This window comes from Pochonia chlamydosporia, chromosome 6, assembly GCF_001653235.2.
Source record: "Pochonia chlamydosporia 170 chromosome 6, whole genome shotgun sequence".
Classification (NCBI taxonomy): domain Eukaryota; kingdom Fungi; phylum Ascomycota; class Sordariomycetes; order Hypocreales; family Clavicipitaceae; genus Pochonia; species Pochonia chlamydosporia.
Genome location: NC_035795.1, coordinates 2,537,604 through 2,554,058, shown reverse-complemented (window position 1 = coordinate 2,554,058; position 16,455 = coordinate 2,537,604). Strand labels below are relative to the sequence as shown.

The 16,455-nt window shown below is 50.1% G+C and overlaps 5 protein-coding genes across 5 annotated transcripts; 1 reads left to right on the top strand and 4 right to left on the bottom strand.

Annotated features, from left to right (window-relative positions):
• Positions 1-91: 91 nt before the first annotated feature.
• On the bottom strand, positions 92-3,941 carry VFPPC_08796 (3-hydroxy-3-methylglutaryl-coenzyme A reductase; the record flags this gene model as incomplete). The annotated part of the gene is made up of 2 exons (XM_018287442.1): positions 92-470; positions 541-3,941. The coding sequence occupies 2 exons, from the start codon at positions 3,939-3,941 to the stop codon at positions 92-94; spliced, it is 3,780 nt and encodes a 1,259-aa protein (XP_018140446.1).
• Positions 3,942-6,848: 2,907 nt separating this feature from the next.
• Positions 6,849-8,140, bottom strand: VFPPC_08797 (2-oxoglutarate-dependent ethylene/succinate-forming enzyme; the record flags this gene model as incomplete). The annotated part of the gene is made up of 4 exons (XM_018287443.1): positions 6,849-7,150; positions 7,221-7,352; positions 7,414-7,520; positions 7,596-8,140. 4 exons carry the CDS (start codon positions 8,138-8,140, stop codon positions 6,849-6,851), a joined length of 1,086 nt encoding a protein of 361 aa, XP_018140447.1.
• A 3,278-nt stretch (positions 8,141-11,418) lies between these two features.
• Positions 11,419-12,917, bottom strand: VFPPC_14485 (F-box domain-containing protein; the record flags this gene model as incomplete). The annotated part of the gene is made up of 6 exons (XM_022428918.1): positions 11,419-11,922; positions 12,018-12,225; positions 12,295-12,352; positions 12,403-12,430; positions 12,500-12,536; positions 12,643-12,917. The coding sequence occupies 6 exons, from the start codon at positions 12,915-12,917 to the stop codon at positions 11,419-11,421; spliced, it is 1,110 nt and encodes a 369-aa protein (XP_022284194.1).
• Positions 12,918-13,822: 905 nt separating this feature from the next.
• VFPPC_16392 (hypothetical protein) lies at positions 13,823-14,266 on the top strand (the record flags this gene model as incomplete). The annotated part of the gene is made up of 1 exon (XM_018294145.1): positions 13,823-14,266. One exon carries the CDS (start codon positions 13,823-13,825, stop codon positions 14,264-14,266), a length of 444 nt encoding a protein of 147 aa, XP_018140449.1.
• Positions 14,267-14,559: 293 nt separating this feature from the next.
• On the bottom strand, positions 14,560-16,076 carry VFPPC_08798 (MFS transporter; the record flags this gene model as incomplete). Its single annotated transcript, XM_018287444.1, has 2 exons — positions 14,560-15,792; positions 15,849-16,076. 2 exons carry the CDS (start codon positions 16,074-16,076, stop codon positions 14,560-14,562), a joined length of 1,461 nt encoding a protein of 486 aa, XP_018140450.1.
• Positions 16,077-16,455: the final 379 nt, after the last annotated feature.

Here is a 16,455-nt window from a genome sequence, read left to right as displayed (position 1 = left end):
GCGAAATATTAACTCCTCCAGAACCATTTCCCTTCTGTGCCCGGTTGACGCCTCCATACTTTCCTCTTTGGAGGAAAAGAGCAACCGGTCTTCATCGCTTTGACCTCTGCTGTGCTGCTGCACTCATAGACTTATCTTGAGCATTTGTCATGGCCAATGAAACGGGCGTCATGGGAGGAGGAGCGGGAGTGCCAGTTCTCGATGGGGCGGCGCTTCTATTGTGTTGCATGTGTGCCCGGACGAGGTGGCCTGCCTGAAGAGCACTGCAAAGAGACAATTCGCCAGCCAAAACTGCTGCGCCGATGATGCGTGCCAGGCGACGGGCGTTGTCACCAGGATTTGTTGGGTGAGATCCCCTAACTCCGAGCATGTCGAGCATGGCACTCTGTGGTTCAAGGATTGTGCCACCGCCCAGAGTACCAACTTCGAGCGACGGCATGGAGACAGCAATCTGGAGAGAGCCGTGGAGACTAAAAAGAGGCATGCGTATTAGTACAAAGTGCAATGTAGTTGGACAATTCTACAAATACCGTTACTTACTTCTTCATTGTTGTGATACAGTTGCAACTCTCCACTACTTGAGCGGGATCCTGGCCAGTTGCCAGGAAGATTGCCGCAACAATATTGGCTGCGTGGGCATTGAAACCACCAATAGAACCAGCCATGGCAGATCCAATCAAGTTCTTGGCAACATTGAGCTCAACTAATGCGTCGACATCGCTCTTGAGGACCGACTTGACGACATCAGCGGGAATAATCGCCTCAGCAACAATGCCTTTGCCACGACCATCGATCCAGTTCATAGCGGCCGGCTTCTTGTCAATACAAAAGTTGCCAGACACTGTGACGATATTCATATCATCGAAACCACCTTCAGTAGCCATGACATTGAGTGCGTGTTCGACACCCTTGGAAATCATGTTCATTCCCATGGCGTCTCCGGTCGTCGTCTTGAACCGAATGTACAGGTTTGTTCCAGCCAAGGCAGTCTTCATGTGTTGCAATCGGGCAAATCGACTCGTCGAATTGAACGCTTTCTTCATGGTATTCTGTCCAACCTCCGAGTCTAGCCAGAGTTTGGCTGCACCGGCGCGCTCAAGAGTTTCAAAGCTGACACAAGGGCCACGGGTCATGCCGTCGCTAGTAAGCACAGTGATCGCGCCGCCACCCGAGTTGATGGCCTTGCAGCCACGACTGGTGCTAGCAACCAACACGCCTTCGGTGGTAGCCATGGGAATAAAATAGCTCTGTCCGTCAATAACAAGAGGACCGGCGACACCAACAGGAAGCGGCAGATAACCAATGACATTTTCGCAACAGGCTCCAAAGACCCGTTCCCAGTTATAGTGTTCATAAGGCAGTAGTGACCGGTCCAATCCATTGGTGAGCTCTGAGGTGACCTTGGTGCGAGAAATAATGGTCCGTCGAATCTTGACGGCTCGCGTGAAATCTTTGAGAGCCTTTTCCAGAGCATAGCCCGGGATCTTGCCGCGCATAGACATGGTAACAACCTCCTCATCATTAAGTTCATGGGTACGCTTCTCAGCAATGAGCCTCTCCAATTCTTCAATTGGTCGATGCTCCGACTGGGACTGTGATCGGTTAGACTTGCGTTTGCTCAACTGGAGGCCATCACCCTCATCATCCGTCAAGGCAGGGGTCGCAGGCTCGGTTCGTACTGGTGTAGGAGGTACGTATTCACCGAGGGGTAGGGTGGCGGACTCGGTATCGTTGAATTGTTGCGCTCTGGCAAGTTCTTTGCGGTCGATGTTGTGTTCCGGCATGTTGGGGTCCTTGATGCTCCACCTAGCCACGTTGAAGAGGTACCCGTTGAGGCCGACACTCAAAGCCAAGGCAATCACAATCCATTTTGACAAGACAGGGTCCTCAAGGCTCTTCAGAAGGCTACCAACCATGCGACCACCCACGCCATAGTTGTCGAATTGGACAGCAGAATCTCCAGAGCCGAGGCCACCATCGTTGAGTGGCGACGACAGGGCGTAGTGAACAGAGGGATATTCAAGCTCATACTTGATCGGCGTCAGTACGGTAACGCGAGTCGAAGTATTCCTAGCCCGCGCAGTCTCCAGAATAGCGTTGAGTCCGTTGAGAGCGACCTTGTACGGATCAACCGGTGGGGTTGAAACAACTCCTCCGAGTCCGCCAGCCCAGGATCGTAGGCTGGAGAGGGAAGTGGCACTTCGAAAAGGAATTGTGCAGATGTTGATGACGTTGATGAGAACAAAGCCCGAAATCATGAGCACCTTGAACTTGGGGACACTGCTGCTTCTCATGCGACCAAACAAAGTCGTCTCTTTAGACCCAGATCCATTGCTCTGAGACCAATCGTCATTGCTCTTGGCCACGTTTTCAGCTACGCGACGGCTCACACCGTCGGCTTCTAGGGCCATGCGCATGTCATAGTGTCGCTTGATGCGGTTGATCTCAAGCTTGATGCTGAGAATAGCAGTATAAAAGGTGAACAGGAGAATGCAGTCGAAGAACAAAATCCATGCAGCCAGGAAACAAAACTGCTGCAAGCCACCCTGAACTCCCGACGCAGCACCAATGGAGAGAATTGCAATTTCAATTGCATAGTCCCGCAGAATCTCGTAGCCTTTGTCCTTAATAGCGGCTTGAATGGCGTAAGAGATGACGCTTTGGGATTGGCTTTCGGTATTTGAACTCTTGCCGGGCTTCGTATCACGACCCTGTGTGCGGCGATGCTCCACGGCGTGGCTGAGAACAGCCCTGGTGAGAACAATGTTCTTTTCAAAGCCGATGGTCACAACCAGAAATGGCAATCCTTCGGACAAAAGAATGACACTAATGGGAACTCCAAGCTTCGTAGTGACGGCAAGACCGAACAGAAACGCAAAGACGGAGGAGAAAAGAGTGCTCATGCCCAGCCAGAAGTTGGAACCCATTCGTCTCATGGAGAGGAAAAGGGACACAAAGGTGAGATGCATAGAGAGGTAGCCAAGGACCATGATAACAATGTCCAGGGTTTCGGCATTCTTGAGAAGATCGATAAATTCGACCCAAGCATTACTGAGCCACTGAATGATGGTGTTTCTGGAGTTGACCTTGGCCGCCTTCATTATCCATGTCTTCTTTTCGCGGCCATGGCGGGTAACAATCTCTTCGGCTTCTTCATCAGGAATCTCCTTGGCAGCAGAAACAAACTCGGGCGCCTGGCTCTTGGGGACAGCATAAGCCAGAATGCTGTCCAACGTATAGGTATTGAACGAGTTCTCCGTGGCGGGAAGCGCGGTGATCGAGAGGTTTTGGGGCGTTGGGACAACGTGAGATCGAGGAGCAGAGCTGGTGGAATCTGTCGAAGAGGTATCGGGAAAGACAAAGGTCAGGAGTGCCAGATGGTTAGAATCAGCCTTGGTAGTGGCGTCCTGTTCGATGCTCTGCCATTTCCATTGCGTTTCCGGACCTGCCACCAGGTCTCTGCTACCATCAACCAGGGCAGGCCAGTCGGCTTTACCAAGACTCGTGCGACCCTCGAAAAGGCTGTCCTGAATCAATCCGACATAGGAGGTGCTGGCCAAGACGGCGACAATGACGACGGTGTGAATGGGGTGAGAGCATGCGACTCTGGAGAGAAACTGCAACAGCGGTGCCAGCTTCTTGCCAATGCGAGAAGGAGCAGCAGATGTCTGAGAGCGGTCAGGCTCACCGCGGAAGCGGGTCGGTAGGAAAGACGAAGATATCATGTCGACTGTATCGGAGAAGGTGACTCGGCGGTTCGGTTTACGACATTTGTTCTTGGGTGGGTTCTCGGCAGCAGCTCGGTCTAAGGAAAGAGCAGATTTTGTGTAAGTAGAGGCAGGAGAATTTGACGAGCGCAACTGTGACAGTGAGGCATCTTGTTGATGTAGCAATGACCGGCCCTGGGTCATCCCGCGAATAACAATAGACGAGGTGGCCATGATGCAACAACTGGGGGGATGGGCATTTGGACTATGTTGGGGTTGAGGATGGATCCGCTGTTTGGGATGCGTCGCGACCAGTTTGAAGCAGATGAACTCCAGCTCGAGATTCGGCAGGAAGAAAGGGAAAGCGATGGAATATACTTACATCGATGGCAGGCAGGTCAGCCGTGCGTGATACGACAATGGCTGGACACGAGCGCGGGGGAGGAGAGCTGTCTGGTCGTAGGCAATCAAATGGATTAAGTTTCTTGATTGATGGTGTTCTGTGGCGGACAAAAAAATGAATTGTGGTGGTAAAAGGAGGGAACGCGGGGCCAATGCGGGTGCACCAAGAGCTGGACCCTGAATCGAAGGACCAAGAGAACAATAGCAACTGGTAAACCAATTGGCGGCAAATCAAGATGCGGCAGCGAATGAAGGCTGCACGCCGAGATTCAGACGTGTTGAACGTGAAAAAGGCAAACAGGAGGGACGGAAGACGCGAAAAGGAGGTGAAGGAAGATTGAGGTGAGGGTTGAAGACGAAGAACCAAACGACAAGAGAGGATCCAATTGAGACAGTGTCTGGTAGGTTGGGGACAGGAGATGGAAGAGGACTCGACCTGACTTGACCTGGACCAGGACCAGGACGGGCTGGGACTGCTGGGATCAAATTGAACCAGTTGACCAGACTTGCACTTGGACCCAGCCTGGTGCAAGTGCCTGGATTGGGGCGCGGCGTTTGGGGGGATCAATGATTGGAACTGACGCCAGCGATTGACTGGATCTGAGGACTCTCTGGTCTGGCGGCCAGTGTCAGCGTCAGTGGCACTGGGGCAAGTTGAGCACCAGACTTGACGTCAAACAGCGGTCGACCTGCAGATGAGTCTGGTGGATGAAGGCGGAAGCTTTAGTGGAGGCAGAGCCTGACAAACGGCCTGGTCCAATATACCAGACTTTATATTGATTGACATGTCAACTGGTATTGACATGCAATGACAACGGGCAAGTCAAGACTCGAGACACTGTGCCATTGATGAGGTGCTGAAAAAGAACTGAGACATGCACTCGTCAGCGTCTGCGGCTTAAACTCCCAGAGGACCGCATATGGCTGGACAAAGACGACGACGTTGAAGCTGCTTCTTTTCTATGTGCTTGAGCATGCATCAGTTATGTCACACACGCAGGTTCCCACAGCCAGTCAAAGCACCCAACATCCAACGATGCCTTTGGATGCTTGGATGCCTAATAATATCCTGACGCAAAGCAGTTGGTCTCAATCATTGATTCAAGTTATCCCCAACGTCACAAATATCTCATGTGGCTGCTGAACCTGGCCACCAGATGCCTGTAGCCTTCTCCGATTCCTTCAATTTCCAAGTCACAGAAGTCATTTCTGCGGCTAGTTGGAGTGGATCCTGTCGAAATTGCTCTGGTCTGTGGCAGCACTTGAGCCCAAAAAAAAAGTTGAACTGGCCTGACAACTGGGTCGTCGATGCCTCTTTTGTCGAGAATTGCCGAATATCGCCCACAGATGCGGCAGGCGGTGGAGCCTAGCGCCAGTTTAAGCACAAGCCAAGCCACCAGCCCAACGCCATCAGACCCTCGATGGAAATTTCCTCCTGATCGTCAAGGCCAAGTTTTTCGTCCTAAGTTGCGGGAACCTAGCAGTTCAGGACTGGGCGGCTCCAATGAAACGACTTTCCGTCTTCACATCAACCCACAGCTGGGGGAATTGAGTGCCTCTGTGCTCAGTTCCGTGTCTTCAAATGCTCATCCATCTTTGCCCCCACCATCGCCTTCGCGTCTATCAATGCAACTCGAACACGACTTCTTCCTCAGCCACCAGCTAGGCAAACGTACTTGACCCGTCTACGATGCTGGCAATAAACGAATTGAACCCCGTTGGTGATGCCCGGATCTTCCGTCACCCGTCACCCGTCACCTGATATCTGGTCCATCTCAGCTTCACTCACCTAGCAGTGATGCTCTTCACACCACCCTGCTCGTGATGCAAGCAAGTACATCTTTCATGTAGGGGCTCCGCCTCGTTCAATCCACTGCAACCATCTGGTTCTCCATAGGAACGAATTACTGCGCTCTGATTATTCTTTTCGGTATGCCAGCCACCAGAGGACAACTCTCCTATTGGAACCATCGTGTCAGCTTTGTAAATGTGATCAACGTCCGAGCACACGACGTGAGAGCGGAGAGTGGTGACATTCGCTGGAACCTGGCGACTGCGTGCATCATTCAACAAGCTGGCTATGTTTCTCTCAACTCATCCTAAGCTGTCCGTCTGAGACCAAGTTTACAAGTTTCCAAATGTGTTCGGCTCTGGCGGCGGGACCGACCTTGCCGTTTTTGCTCCACGGACCACAGTTTGCGTATTGGGCACCATGATCGGAGCTATGAACATCGTCTGGCTGTGCCGAAAATTATCCACTTGGGTATCATCCCTGGATCGGAAAGGTCCATGGACCGAATTCGAAGACACAATGGTCGTTGCGACTTTTTGCCTTGTTGATACCTTGATTCCTCATGACTGTAGGAAAATGGTGTCACCGCGTGGCCGTGTGGCGCAGCTTGTCGACGGGGTTGTCGGCCGACATTTCTTGATGAACTGCTCCCAAACTTTGCCGAGTTGTTTTAAACGAATCGGGATCTACTATCCGCAATTCTGCACTAGATCTGGATAGCACTAATGCCGTTTAACACCATGACACAACAAGGGGTCAATCGTTACATTCTCCACCAGCATTCAACACGTCGGCCGAGTTTGAACTATTCGTGGCATTCATTATACATATTTTACACTGTACATGGTCTAATCGAAATGGACAATACCCCCGTCTATATCCGAAAGGCAACCAGCGAGAGTCCGGGCAAGTCCACATGGGGTGCCGCTCGCCCATGCCCGTGGTATCTACAACGTCATGTCGTCTCGTAGCTCATCCTTGCTCAGCATGTCATAACGCCCGTCATTCAGCAGCTTCTTGGTGGCTGTGCGATCTGGATAATTCCGCAACGCCATATTCGTGAAGTGCGTTCCATAGTGAATGCCGTTGCCTGGCTGTTGTCCATCATTGTAGCCTGGCAAGGGCTTTACAATGGCTCGGAAGTTCGGCTCATGAAAATAGGCAAACGCAAAGCGCTCACGAACGTTGAGACCAACCTTATGTGGTGTAGACTGGAGAAAACTATTGGTCATGTACTGCATCATATCACCTGCACAATTTCTTGGTCAATCCAAAGCTCCACGGACGAGAGTTAAGCGACGCAGGCATTCATGACTTACCAGGAAATACCGTGAATACGCCTGGTGTTGGTGGCACATACACCCAGCCGGACTCATCTTCTTTCATCCCAGCTACACTCTTTTTCCAGTTGGCAAACTCTTCACCCTTTTGAGGTGGTCGCACAAAAAGACCTATGGGGATTCAATTGTTAACAGGGAAGAATTGTCTACAGGCGATTCGCCGAGAACATACCTCCAACTTCATCCTGCGCAGCAATGACCAGCAGTCCATAATCTGTATGGGATCCAATACCTCGACCAGCCTTGCCTTTCCCGTTGGTCCGATGCCTTGGGGGAAATCTAATTCAAAGCAAAAAAAGTCAGCTCACAATAAGATGAAGTCACGGAGTTATCAACTGCGGCTCATTTACTCACCTCAAGACGCGCATGTGGTGCCACCCATCTTGGGTGTATTTGATCAGGGAACCTGGCGGTACATCGAGACCTAATTCGATCAATTGAAGCAGCTTGTCACCACTGGACCCTAGATCAGCCATGTAATCGCCCATGGCTGTCTTCATGCTGTCTTCAGACCAAGGACATGGGCCGTGACACGGCCAGTTCTCCATGACCCTTTGGTCGTTGTGATTCAGGTCCTTGGTGACTGTGAAAATCTCCGAATAGTCGGCAATGCCACCAGTGATTTCTTCACCAGAAGCAATGTAGCCCGCGTAACTGGAATCGTTCACGCAGGCATGTTTCTCTTTCGGCGTCTTTTTGAAGAAATTTTTACTCGCCGCCTTGGCTTGGGCATAAATTTGTTGCTGCAGTGGTGACATGGCAACCTGGAGAATGCCATCTCGCCTCCAAGCATTCACCATGGCCTTGGCCATAGCTCTATCAGAGAGGGATCCTGAAACCTCTTTCGGTAGCACAAAGGTTTCAAGCTGCCCGACAGTGGCTGTGAAACCAGGTGGCATCGTTGCCTTGTGTGAGCACTGGATAGAAGCTCTAGTGCTGGCCGCCGACACAGCGGGCGGCAAGGACCTCGCTGCTCTTGGAAATATTGAAGCATTTGCCCTCATCGTATTGACTGCAAGCGAAGTCATGTTTGCGAATCACAATCGTGTTTATGGGAATGATTGGTGCTAAGGCTTGTTCTGATCGTGCCTCTCCATGTTCAAAACTCCCCAGAGACGGGGCAGGTCGACTATAATATAGTCTACATGAGATGAGGAAAAAGACGAGTTGAACAAAGATGGATTCCGGAAAACCTTTACAAATCTCAAATCTCGCATAATCCAACTGCGACGGCTTCCTCCGGTGGTGGCTAGACTCAAAGAATACTCATTCTGCAGCATATTTACGCCAAATGGCCCAAGAATCTCATCGTCTGATTTGGGGTTGCTCTGCATTTGCGTTCGGCGTCTAGACGAATCTGAGGTGATAGACCTGCGGGGCTGGACTTCAGATAGATTCTACGCTCCCGCACCACGCATCAACAGCTTCACGCCAAGCTGTCGTGTGACCGACAGTACGGAACAATGCATGTCCTGGCTACTGTCAAGGTTACTTCTGTGAACCCTGAGTTATCGGGTGACCACTGCCGGAAAATACGGCAACGTGGAAAAAGGTGGAGGTAAAACGTTATTGACTGTCTTCTAGACAGTTAGGCCCATGGCCACCTTGCGTTCATGCCACATCATGTGGTCTTCAGTGTCTTCACCTCGTCGTGTACGGTCGTCAAGTTCAACCGGATCAGACCCTCTGGAAGTGGCGACTAGCTGTCTCCTGAGTTTGGAGCAATATTCAGTCGGCCGTCGAATATCTCACAGGGTGTTACAATAGACACCAAGTGGCAAAAATTGACGGAAGTTTCGCCAATTCTTCAGTAACATTCGGATGAACCAGCATGATCTATGCGGAACTCCTATGCAGAACTCCAGATCATATCGATATGTTAAAATGCAGAAGTCAAAATCCTCTGCACCCTGGGAACTTTCACCAACGGCCCATCAGGGTCTAGAATCCCTGAATCGATGATGATGCGGGGGTCCACTCACCATGACACCGATCACAATGCACAAATGAGATGTCATGCCAAATTATCGAGTTCTACCATGGCAAATGAAGAGATATGGTTATATTGGGGCAGAATTTGTGGCGTTGAGTCGAGAATCCCCTTACATGGCTTTGAACGACATTGCGGTGTCGCACATTGTGGATGTCGGTTCAATTTTGGATGGTCTATTCCTGCGGAGGATCGTAAGATCGGGATTCAAGACAGCGTAGGGGACTAGTCACACAAGCAAATAGAGTGCGGTTTGTGATTTGTCGCCAACAAACATGCGAGCAGGTTGCAGGGTCTCTACCAACACCTACTTCCTTGAGAGCATGGTTACGCTATGTCTCCAAGAGAAGTGTCACAATAGCAATATATGTGCTAACAGAGCCGTGGGACATCGCAACATATTCTTCCTGCCTAAGCTCTGTTGGCCATGATGCCAAACTTGATGATTCGGGAACGAGTCGATGGACCTCCACTTAGTTTTCATTGCCCACATCATCATGAGACCACCTGCGAACACGGTGGCACTGTCCCGTCATTCATACGCATGATATGAAAGACTTACAATGACTAGTGCCGGGCGAAGGTGTACACTGTTGGCATGTTACAAAGGGTCCTTAATTGTAACACCGAATTAGGATTGGCATCCCCTCCCGGATTTGCAATTTCGATATTGATTCGAGTGGGCTACCTAATAACGGTGATATGGGTAGTTCGACGCCTTGAAATTTGATGCACGACACCAAATGGTCCACCAAAAGCCTCGCGTCGTTGAGATACGTGGTGGAATTGCCGAGGCGTGACCTCCCATGTCCGTAAGAAATGCTGCTTCGTTCTAGAACGGGATCGGAAGTGGTAACATTACGAAATGAAATCCGAAGTAGAGAGGCTTTAAGTTCGGAATATTGGTAGGGAAGTCAGGTGGTTCAATAGGCAAGATTAGACGAACGACTCAACCCAAAGGAGTAGGCCGAGAAATGTAGCCTGTTACGAAAGCCGCTTCAAGAACTACTACCTTGTTCGCCCTAAAAAAGTCGACGCTTGGACATGCGAAAATCCACAATGACTGTTGTGATGGTATGTTTCACAGCCATGTGCTTGACTACCTAGGTACTGAAAGGGTCTCTCGTTGCACACCACACCCAGGGACCGATTTGCCTTACCTAGGTCAGGACATTGACACATTTTTCAGCGTTTTCAATTAGAGAGTGCCACAAACCCTGAATTTTCTATAGTCAGATCCGGTCTCGGTATCGGCCGGACACTCTAGATGCTTCCAAAGAAAGCTCCTGACAGTCTCATTCAGACTCTCACAGGACTGCGCGGCCCATGTTTCCGAGTTTGGTTACAAGAAGTCGATTGCAGAAACCGTAGGCCACGTAGCCGGGCTCGCCGATTCCTCAGACGTAACGAAAGGCAAGTAGTTGCGAAGTTTTGCCACCGATCTTCATTTTCAGTTTCCCGTGCTGATTCTGCCGAAAGTCATCCGATGATAACCTCTGTTCAGAACTGGCTACGTCAGTCGACTCGGCTCCAAAGAAAACAGACCGCTCGTTGAAACCACGCCCCAGTCGCTGCCGGTTGCATTTACCACTTCACTTTTGCCGAGCACATACACCATGTTGGACGCAGATCTTCTGTCAACAAGACGAATGCCAGCACCATGACGTAGGTGAATCATCGTAATCACCAGGCTAGGTGCTGCCGCAATTGATTGTCTTTCAAAGCAGCGTTCCTCCAGGAAGCATGTACCGGATGTAGTGTCGAGCGCAGAAGGGCCACCCAGACATCGGGCTTGGACTGTGGCAAATTGGGCTGTGGGTGCATCAATGGGTCAATTATCAGGTGTGCCGGTGCCACGGATAATGTCATGATGCAGTATTCTTTGTTCAACTGGATACAGAACCTGTGGAAAGTGCAGGGTTGACGGTATGGAGTGAGAACCATAGCAGGAGAGGACTACTATAGTCTTGCAAAGAAGGCAGATACATCATTGATACACAAATCTGACTTAAGAGATGTATTATTTCCAAACGACTAGAAGAGGTGCCGTAGATTCTGTCCATGGTTTCTCAATATGCCCATTCACTTCGTCCACAATCCGTCAGCTTAAGGGAATGCAAGCATCCATTCACCAGAAGATACCACCTGCTACCAGCTTTTACCCTCTCTAACCAAACAACAGGCCTCCTACAACGGCACCTTCGACTTGCGGCCCAGTCTACGCCAGTACACTTGGCCAATTTGCTCACAAACACCCCAAATACGCCTCCGATTTCCCGCCTGGAGCCAAGGCCATTCCATCGCAAACTCCGGCCTCGTAGCTTCCTCAAGCCACAGCAGCAAGCGCTTGTAGTCTAAATCTTGCTCTTTCACCGTAGCCAACACTGGCTCCAGCGCAGATTTAGCCCATGACATGTCTCGGTTGAGAGCATCTTTCCAGAAACTATTGGCACTAGAGGCATTCATCATGGCCCAGGATGCCTTGGAGCAAGCTAAAACATCTGAGATCGGCAGATGTTCTGCAATTTTGACGAGTAGTTCGTTGGATAGGCTTGCGAATCGATCGGTCATCTGACGGTTGTTCATGTCCGGCAGTGTAAATGGCTTGCCAACTTCAAATGCGCCTGTCATAATCTTATCGTGAATAGACTTGCTTGATGCATCTGAGAACTCCGGCCGCGCAACAACATACTGCGTTACTATTAGTACTTTATACTCATGCAGTTCGGACGGAGCGAAGGAGCCGGACTTGCCTCCTCACCTGGAAGGCATTCCCAGAAATGAACATTGCCTTCAAATTCACCATATTTCACCGTGAGCTGGGCGGTGAACATCTCTGAAAGGAGACACATTGCTTCATAGAGAGCCTTGAGATTCAATGTAGGTGCGGCTTCTGCGTTTTGGCTTGGGGGATGTAGAACGGCTTCAAGGATGCGCCGACAACAGGCGTGTGTTGGGAAAAAGACGGATTTGCCTTCCAACATGGTCCAGTAGCTGCCCTGACTGTCAACATTTCTGGCTCATGTGTTCAGTGTTGGAGGCATGAGATCGCACCAGTGGTACCTTTGGCGCTCTTGCCAGTTCCAATGCCTTACTTCCTCATCGAGGTCTTGATCGGGATCTACGATGGTTAGCAGGTCAGTTTTCAAGCTGTAGCTGTGTTTCGCATACGTAGCCCATCAACAAAGACGACGGTTCCCTACAAATTTAAGTGTATTAGCCAGCGAGGTCAATCAGTCCATTCAATTGCGTGTCTTGTAAGACCTACGTATTCTTGAGTAGCAGCGTCCCCGGTTATGAATGCGCTACCACATGCCGATATAAATGTCAGCTATCTTCAGTCTTGCATCGCTTTATTTCAAATACCTTTAAGTTTTAAGATCATATCCCAGGCACTGAACATCCCCCAACCAGCCAAGGTCTTCCACGAGATCGGGGTCGTACGACGCTGCCTCGTCATCCCAGTCCCAGTCTATGGTTGACTCGTCCAGCCCATCCCAATTTTCTTCGTCAAAAAACCCTCTTGGGAGGCCGTCACCTTCCTTGGCTCTCTTCTTTTCTGCTGCCACTTCGGCGCGTCTGAAGGCTAGCATGCTGGGATTGCGGGTGCCGACGTGGTCATCAGAGATTTCGTCGTGAGTGAGCACTCCGCATATTGCGCAGTAGATGTCCCAATCTTCGCCCATGTTGCTCTGATTGTGGTGTTGACTGCTGTAGTTATCCTGCGATTGCAGTAGTTGGTCTTTTGTGAGGTTTACTGTGCTGGTTTGTGTGGTGTTTGGATGAAGTTGTGGTGGTTCCCACGACATGGACAGTCTGGCAAGGATCAAGTTGCATTACGGCTGAATTTGGCTTGGACGAGAGTTATCCTGTGGCCGTGAATGACATCTCCGACTGTTACATTGGCATCGCATCAACATCGCATCAACATCGCATCTAATTCTTACCTGGATAATACACCTAAAAATTGTGTATCGGCAATAATAGTACTTATTGGCAGACACCAACTCTAATCTCCGTACACTGCACTTCCATGGCGCCAGTGAGGCAAGGAACCGGGCTGTCAGTGATTGAGCTGTAGCTTTGAACAACGGCTTTTTTTTTTTTTTTACCCAAGCATTCAATACTAGAATCGTAGAATGTTGCAAAATGTATACAGGGGTTTAATTATGGGTAAAAAGAATAAAAGTTCAGTTCCAACAGTACAGCTGTAGTTGGCAGCTCGGGAGAAGTCCGAAGTCCAATCTGGTGTTGGGACCTTGTTTCACCCAGTAAACGACCAACAGCTGCCGCTTGGCTTGTTTCTGGTCGAATCATTGGCGATACTAAGTCTTTTATAGAAGCCTGGGAACTGCTGCCTGTAAGTAATGCAAGCACATGTAGTTAAAGGATCACGTTGCTGCGCATCAGCTGCTGTTCGGAACCGCTATAAATAGGGCAATCACTTACACGTTGAACTTGCAACATTCATCAACTTTTCATCAACACAGCAATAATTCATCAATTCTTTGATCAAAACCGTATATAACATCTCGCAAGGGATCTATAAGATTCAATCATTGTCCCAAATCACTCTGCTCTCATCTCCAACATGTCGTGCCCGTATGAACCGCAGCATCCCCTAGAAATATACACTCCAGGCTGGCATAGCGACGTTCGAACGCCCGTCGTCGATGGCAAATATTACGATAAAAAGACGGGAGAACTACGCATTGCGTCCGATCATGAAGAATATTCCGGCCCCCCTGCCGTCGACATCATCATCAAGAGTCAACATGAGGATACCTGCCAGTGCACCTACCGCGCCGCTCGACCATTTCCCGTCGAGGCACTTCTATGGCAGATTATGCGAGTTGTACATGATAGGAAGCTAGAGGTGGACTCGCTCATTGCGACTACCTACGCAATTAGAATTATACTCTGTCATAAACTGACTGTTGATGAGTTCCATGAGATTTCGATTGAGATGGCAAACGGAATTTGGAACCAGGATGTCAAGGTTGACGAAGAGGACCCGAAGGGAGAGAATAAATGATGACAAATAAATGAACGGATTGACTTGGCATTGAGCTGCTATCTGGGAGTCACTGTCGATTAACCACCGTCCCCGTGAACATTTCAATCTGCATGTTATTAAGTATTAACCCTCCGCACGACCCCGATCAGCGTTGAAAACAAGATACTTCATAAAACACTCTCCATGTGCAAAACTGAAGCCGAGAAGCTTAAATCCAAGTACACGCCCTTTCCCACAAAGCACCTTTTTGTAATTCGTAACCGTTGATCCGTCATGTATACCAGCTATGTGTCAGTCTGTTAAGCATCGGACTATACCCTCTGAGTGCTAAACAACATCTGAGGGGTAATCCAAGAAACCCAATACCGATGCTGTCTCTCAAAAGCAGTCCTCGACTCCTCTCGCCTCTCAACATCCGTAAAGATCTTCCAACATCTCAGCAACCACAAACACACTGATCCGATAAAAAACATGAACCCCGCAAATACTTGAGCATGAATGAACGCATTACTGCTGCTGGTATTCCCGGAAACAAGTCTCATCGCCACCGGCTCAGCAAAAGTCGTCGGCAGAACCAGACCAATACAGATGACCCCAAACGTGTTGGCTAGTTTTCCAATACCAACAACCTCAGCAAGCACCGGGGTAACTGTGCACCAAAATGTGCCGCAGAGCATTCCGGAAATCAAGGCAAACACCAGGAGCGGCGCGTACGACTGCGCCGGGATCCAGAGGGCGAAGCAAAAGACAGCGCAGAGCAATGTTGTGATGCCCGCCATGCTGATCCGGCCAAACGTGTCGCTGAAGTAGCCTAGGGGTGGTCGACCGATGGCTAAGCCAAGATTGAGGAGGGCATTTGCCACAGATCCTTGCGCGGGTGTGAGGCCGATGGATGCTGCGTATATGGGCAACGAGTAGAGCAGGATAATGTATCCTAGTTCTGTGGCGAAGCCCCAGACAACAATGAGGAGCACTTCAACTCGTCCAAAATCGCGTGGACTGAAAGTGCTGGAGCGTATTTCTCCGGGAGCAACATCCCTCGGCCTGCTGTTAAAGTCTCGCAGCAAGAAGGAGGCAAGTAAGTTCGCGGCGAGCGCAGCAACAGCGAGGACCCGGTACGCCCAGCCCAAATCCCAAGTGTTAATGATGCGATCCGTCACAATACTGTAAACTAAACCGCCGATACCAGAGCCTGCTGTAGCTAGACCAACTGCCAGACTTCGTCGTGAAGAAAACCACGGCGGTAACAGAGCCGATGCCGTGACGTAGGCGAATCCCATGCCCCAACCAAAACAGAAGCCCTGGCTGAGAACCAAGTGCCAGATCTTTGTGGCAAACGAAGACGTGAGAAGGGATACGAAAATCAGTATACTGCCGATGAAAAGAGTCCATCGAGCGCCAATGTGCTTCCGGACTAATGTTACAATTGGCGAGATGAGAAGCGCCTGAGAGATGGATAGACCGCCCACAAGACCGAATTCCAGGTGCGAGGCTTTGACCATTTCCGGATGTGCCGAGTAATGTGCCATGATGACGGCCCAGGACTTGTTGAAATTAGCATATGTTCTTGATATTGCGGTGAGAAGACATGTCGACTAACAGCGTTGACGCCCCAAGTATGAGCGTTGATTAGAAACACAGCAAACGTGCAAACCCACGCATATCCCCCATTCGGCGGCACAGGCTCTACCGTCGCAACATTTGCCATGGATCCATGGTTCCAGTCGTTATGAGCTTCAGCTCGGCCTTCGGTGTCGATTTCATGCAGAGCTATAGCTGGTGGGCGAGTCTCTTCGCGGCCGACACATGCACCCTCAACAGAAGACATTTTAATAAATCACCCGAAAACAGATGAAACTTGATCTATGCTCACTTTTACAACATATTCACGATGATTTCTTTTATCCTCTTTATTGACCGATATCGGTGGTGTCATGGTTGGGCGTGTGAGCCATCCGTCCCAGTAATGGTGCGGAGTCTGTTTAGAGTACGTAAGTAGGCGGCACTTGGATACGGGAACTATTATAGTTTGGATGGAGACACAAGCCGTCGTCGGAAAGGCGTTAATAAGGCTATTGACACTTAGATCTGAGATTGTATGACCGTGGGGACGGGTTGCTTATCTGGTGCGTTGGGTGGGAGGCGGTTATTAATTGGCCGGGGAATTCTCTCCGAAGCCTTTATATTGGATGAGGTGGAGTATGGTC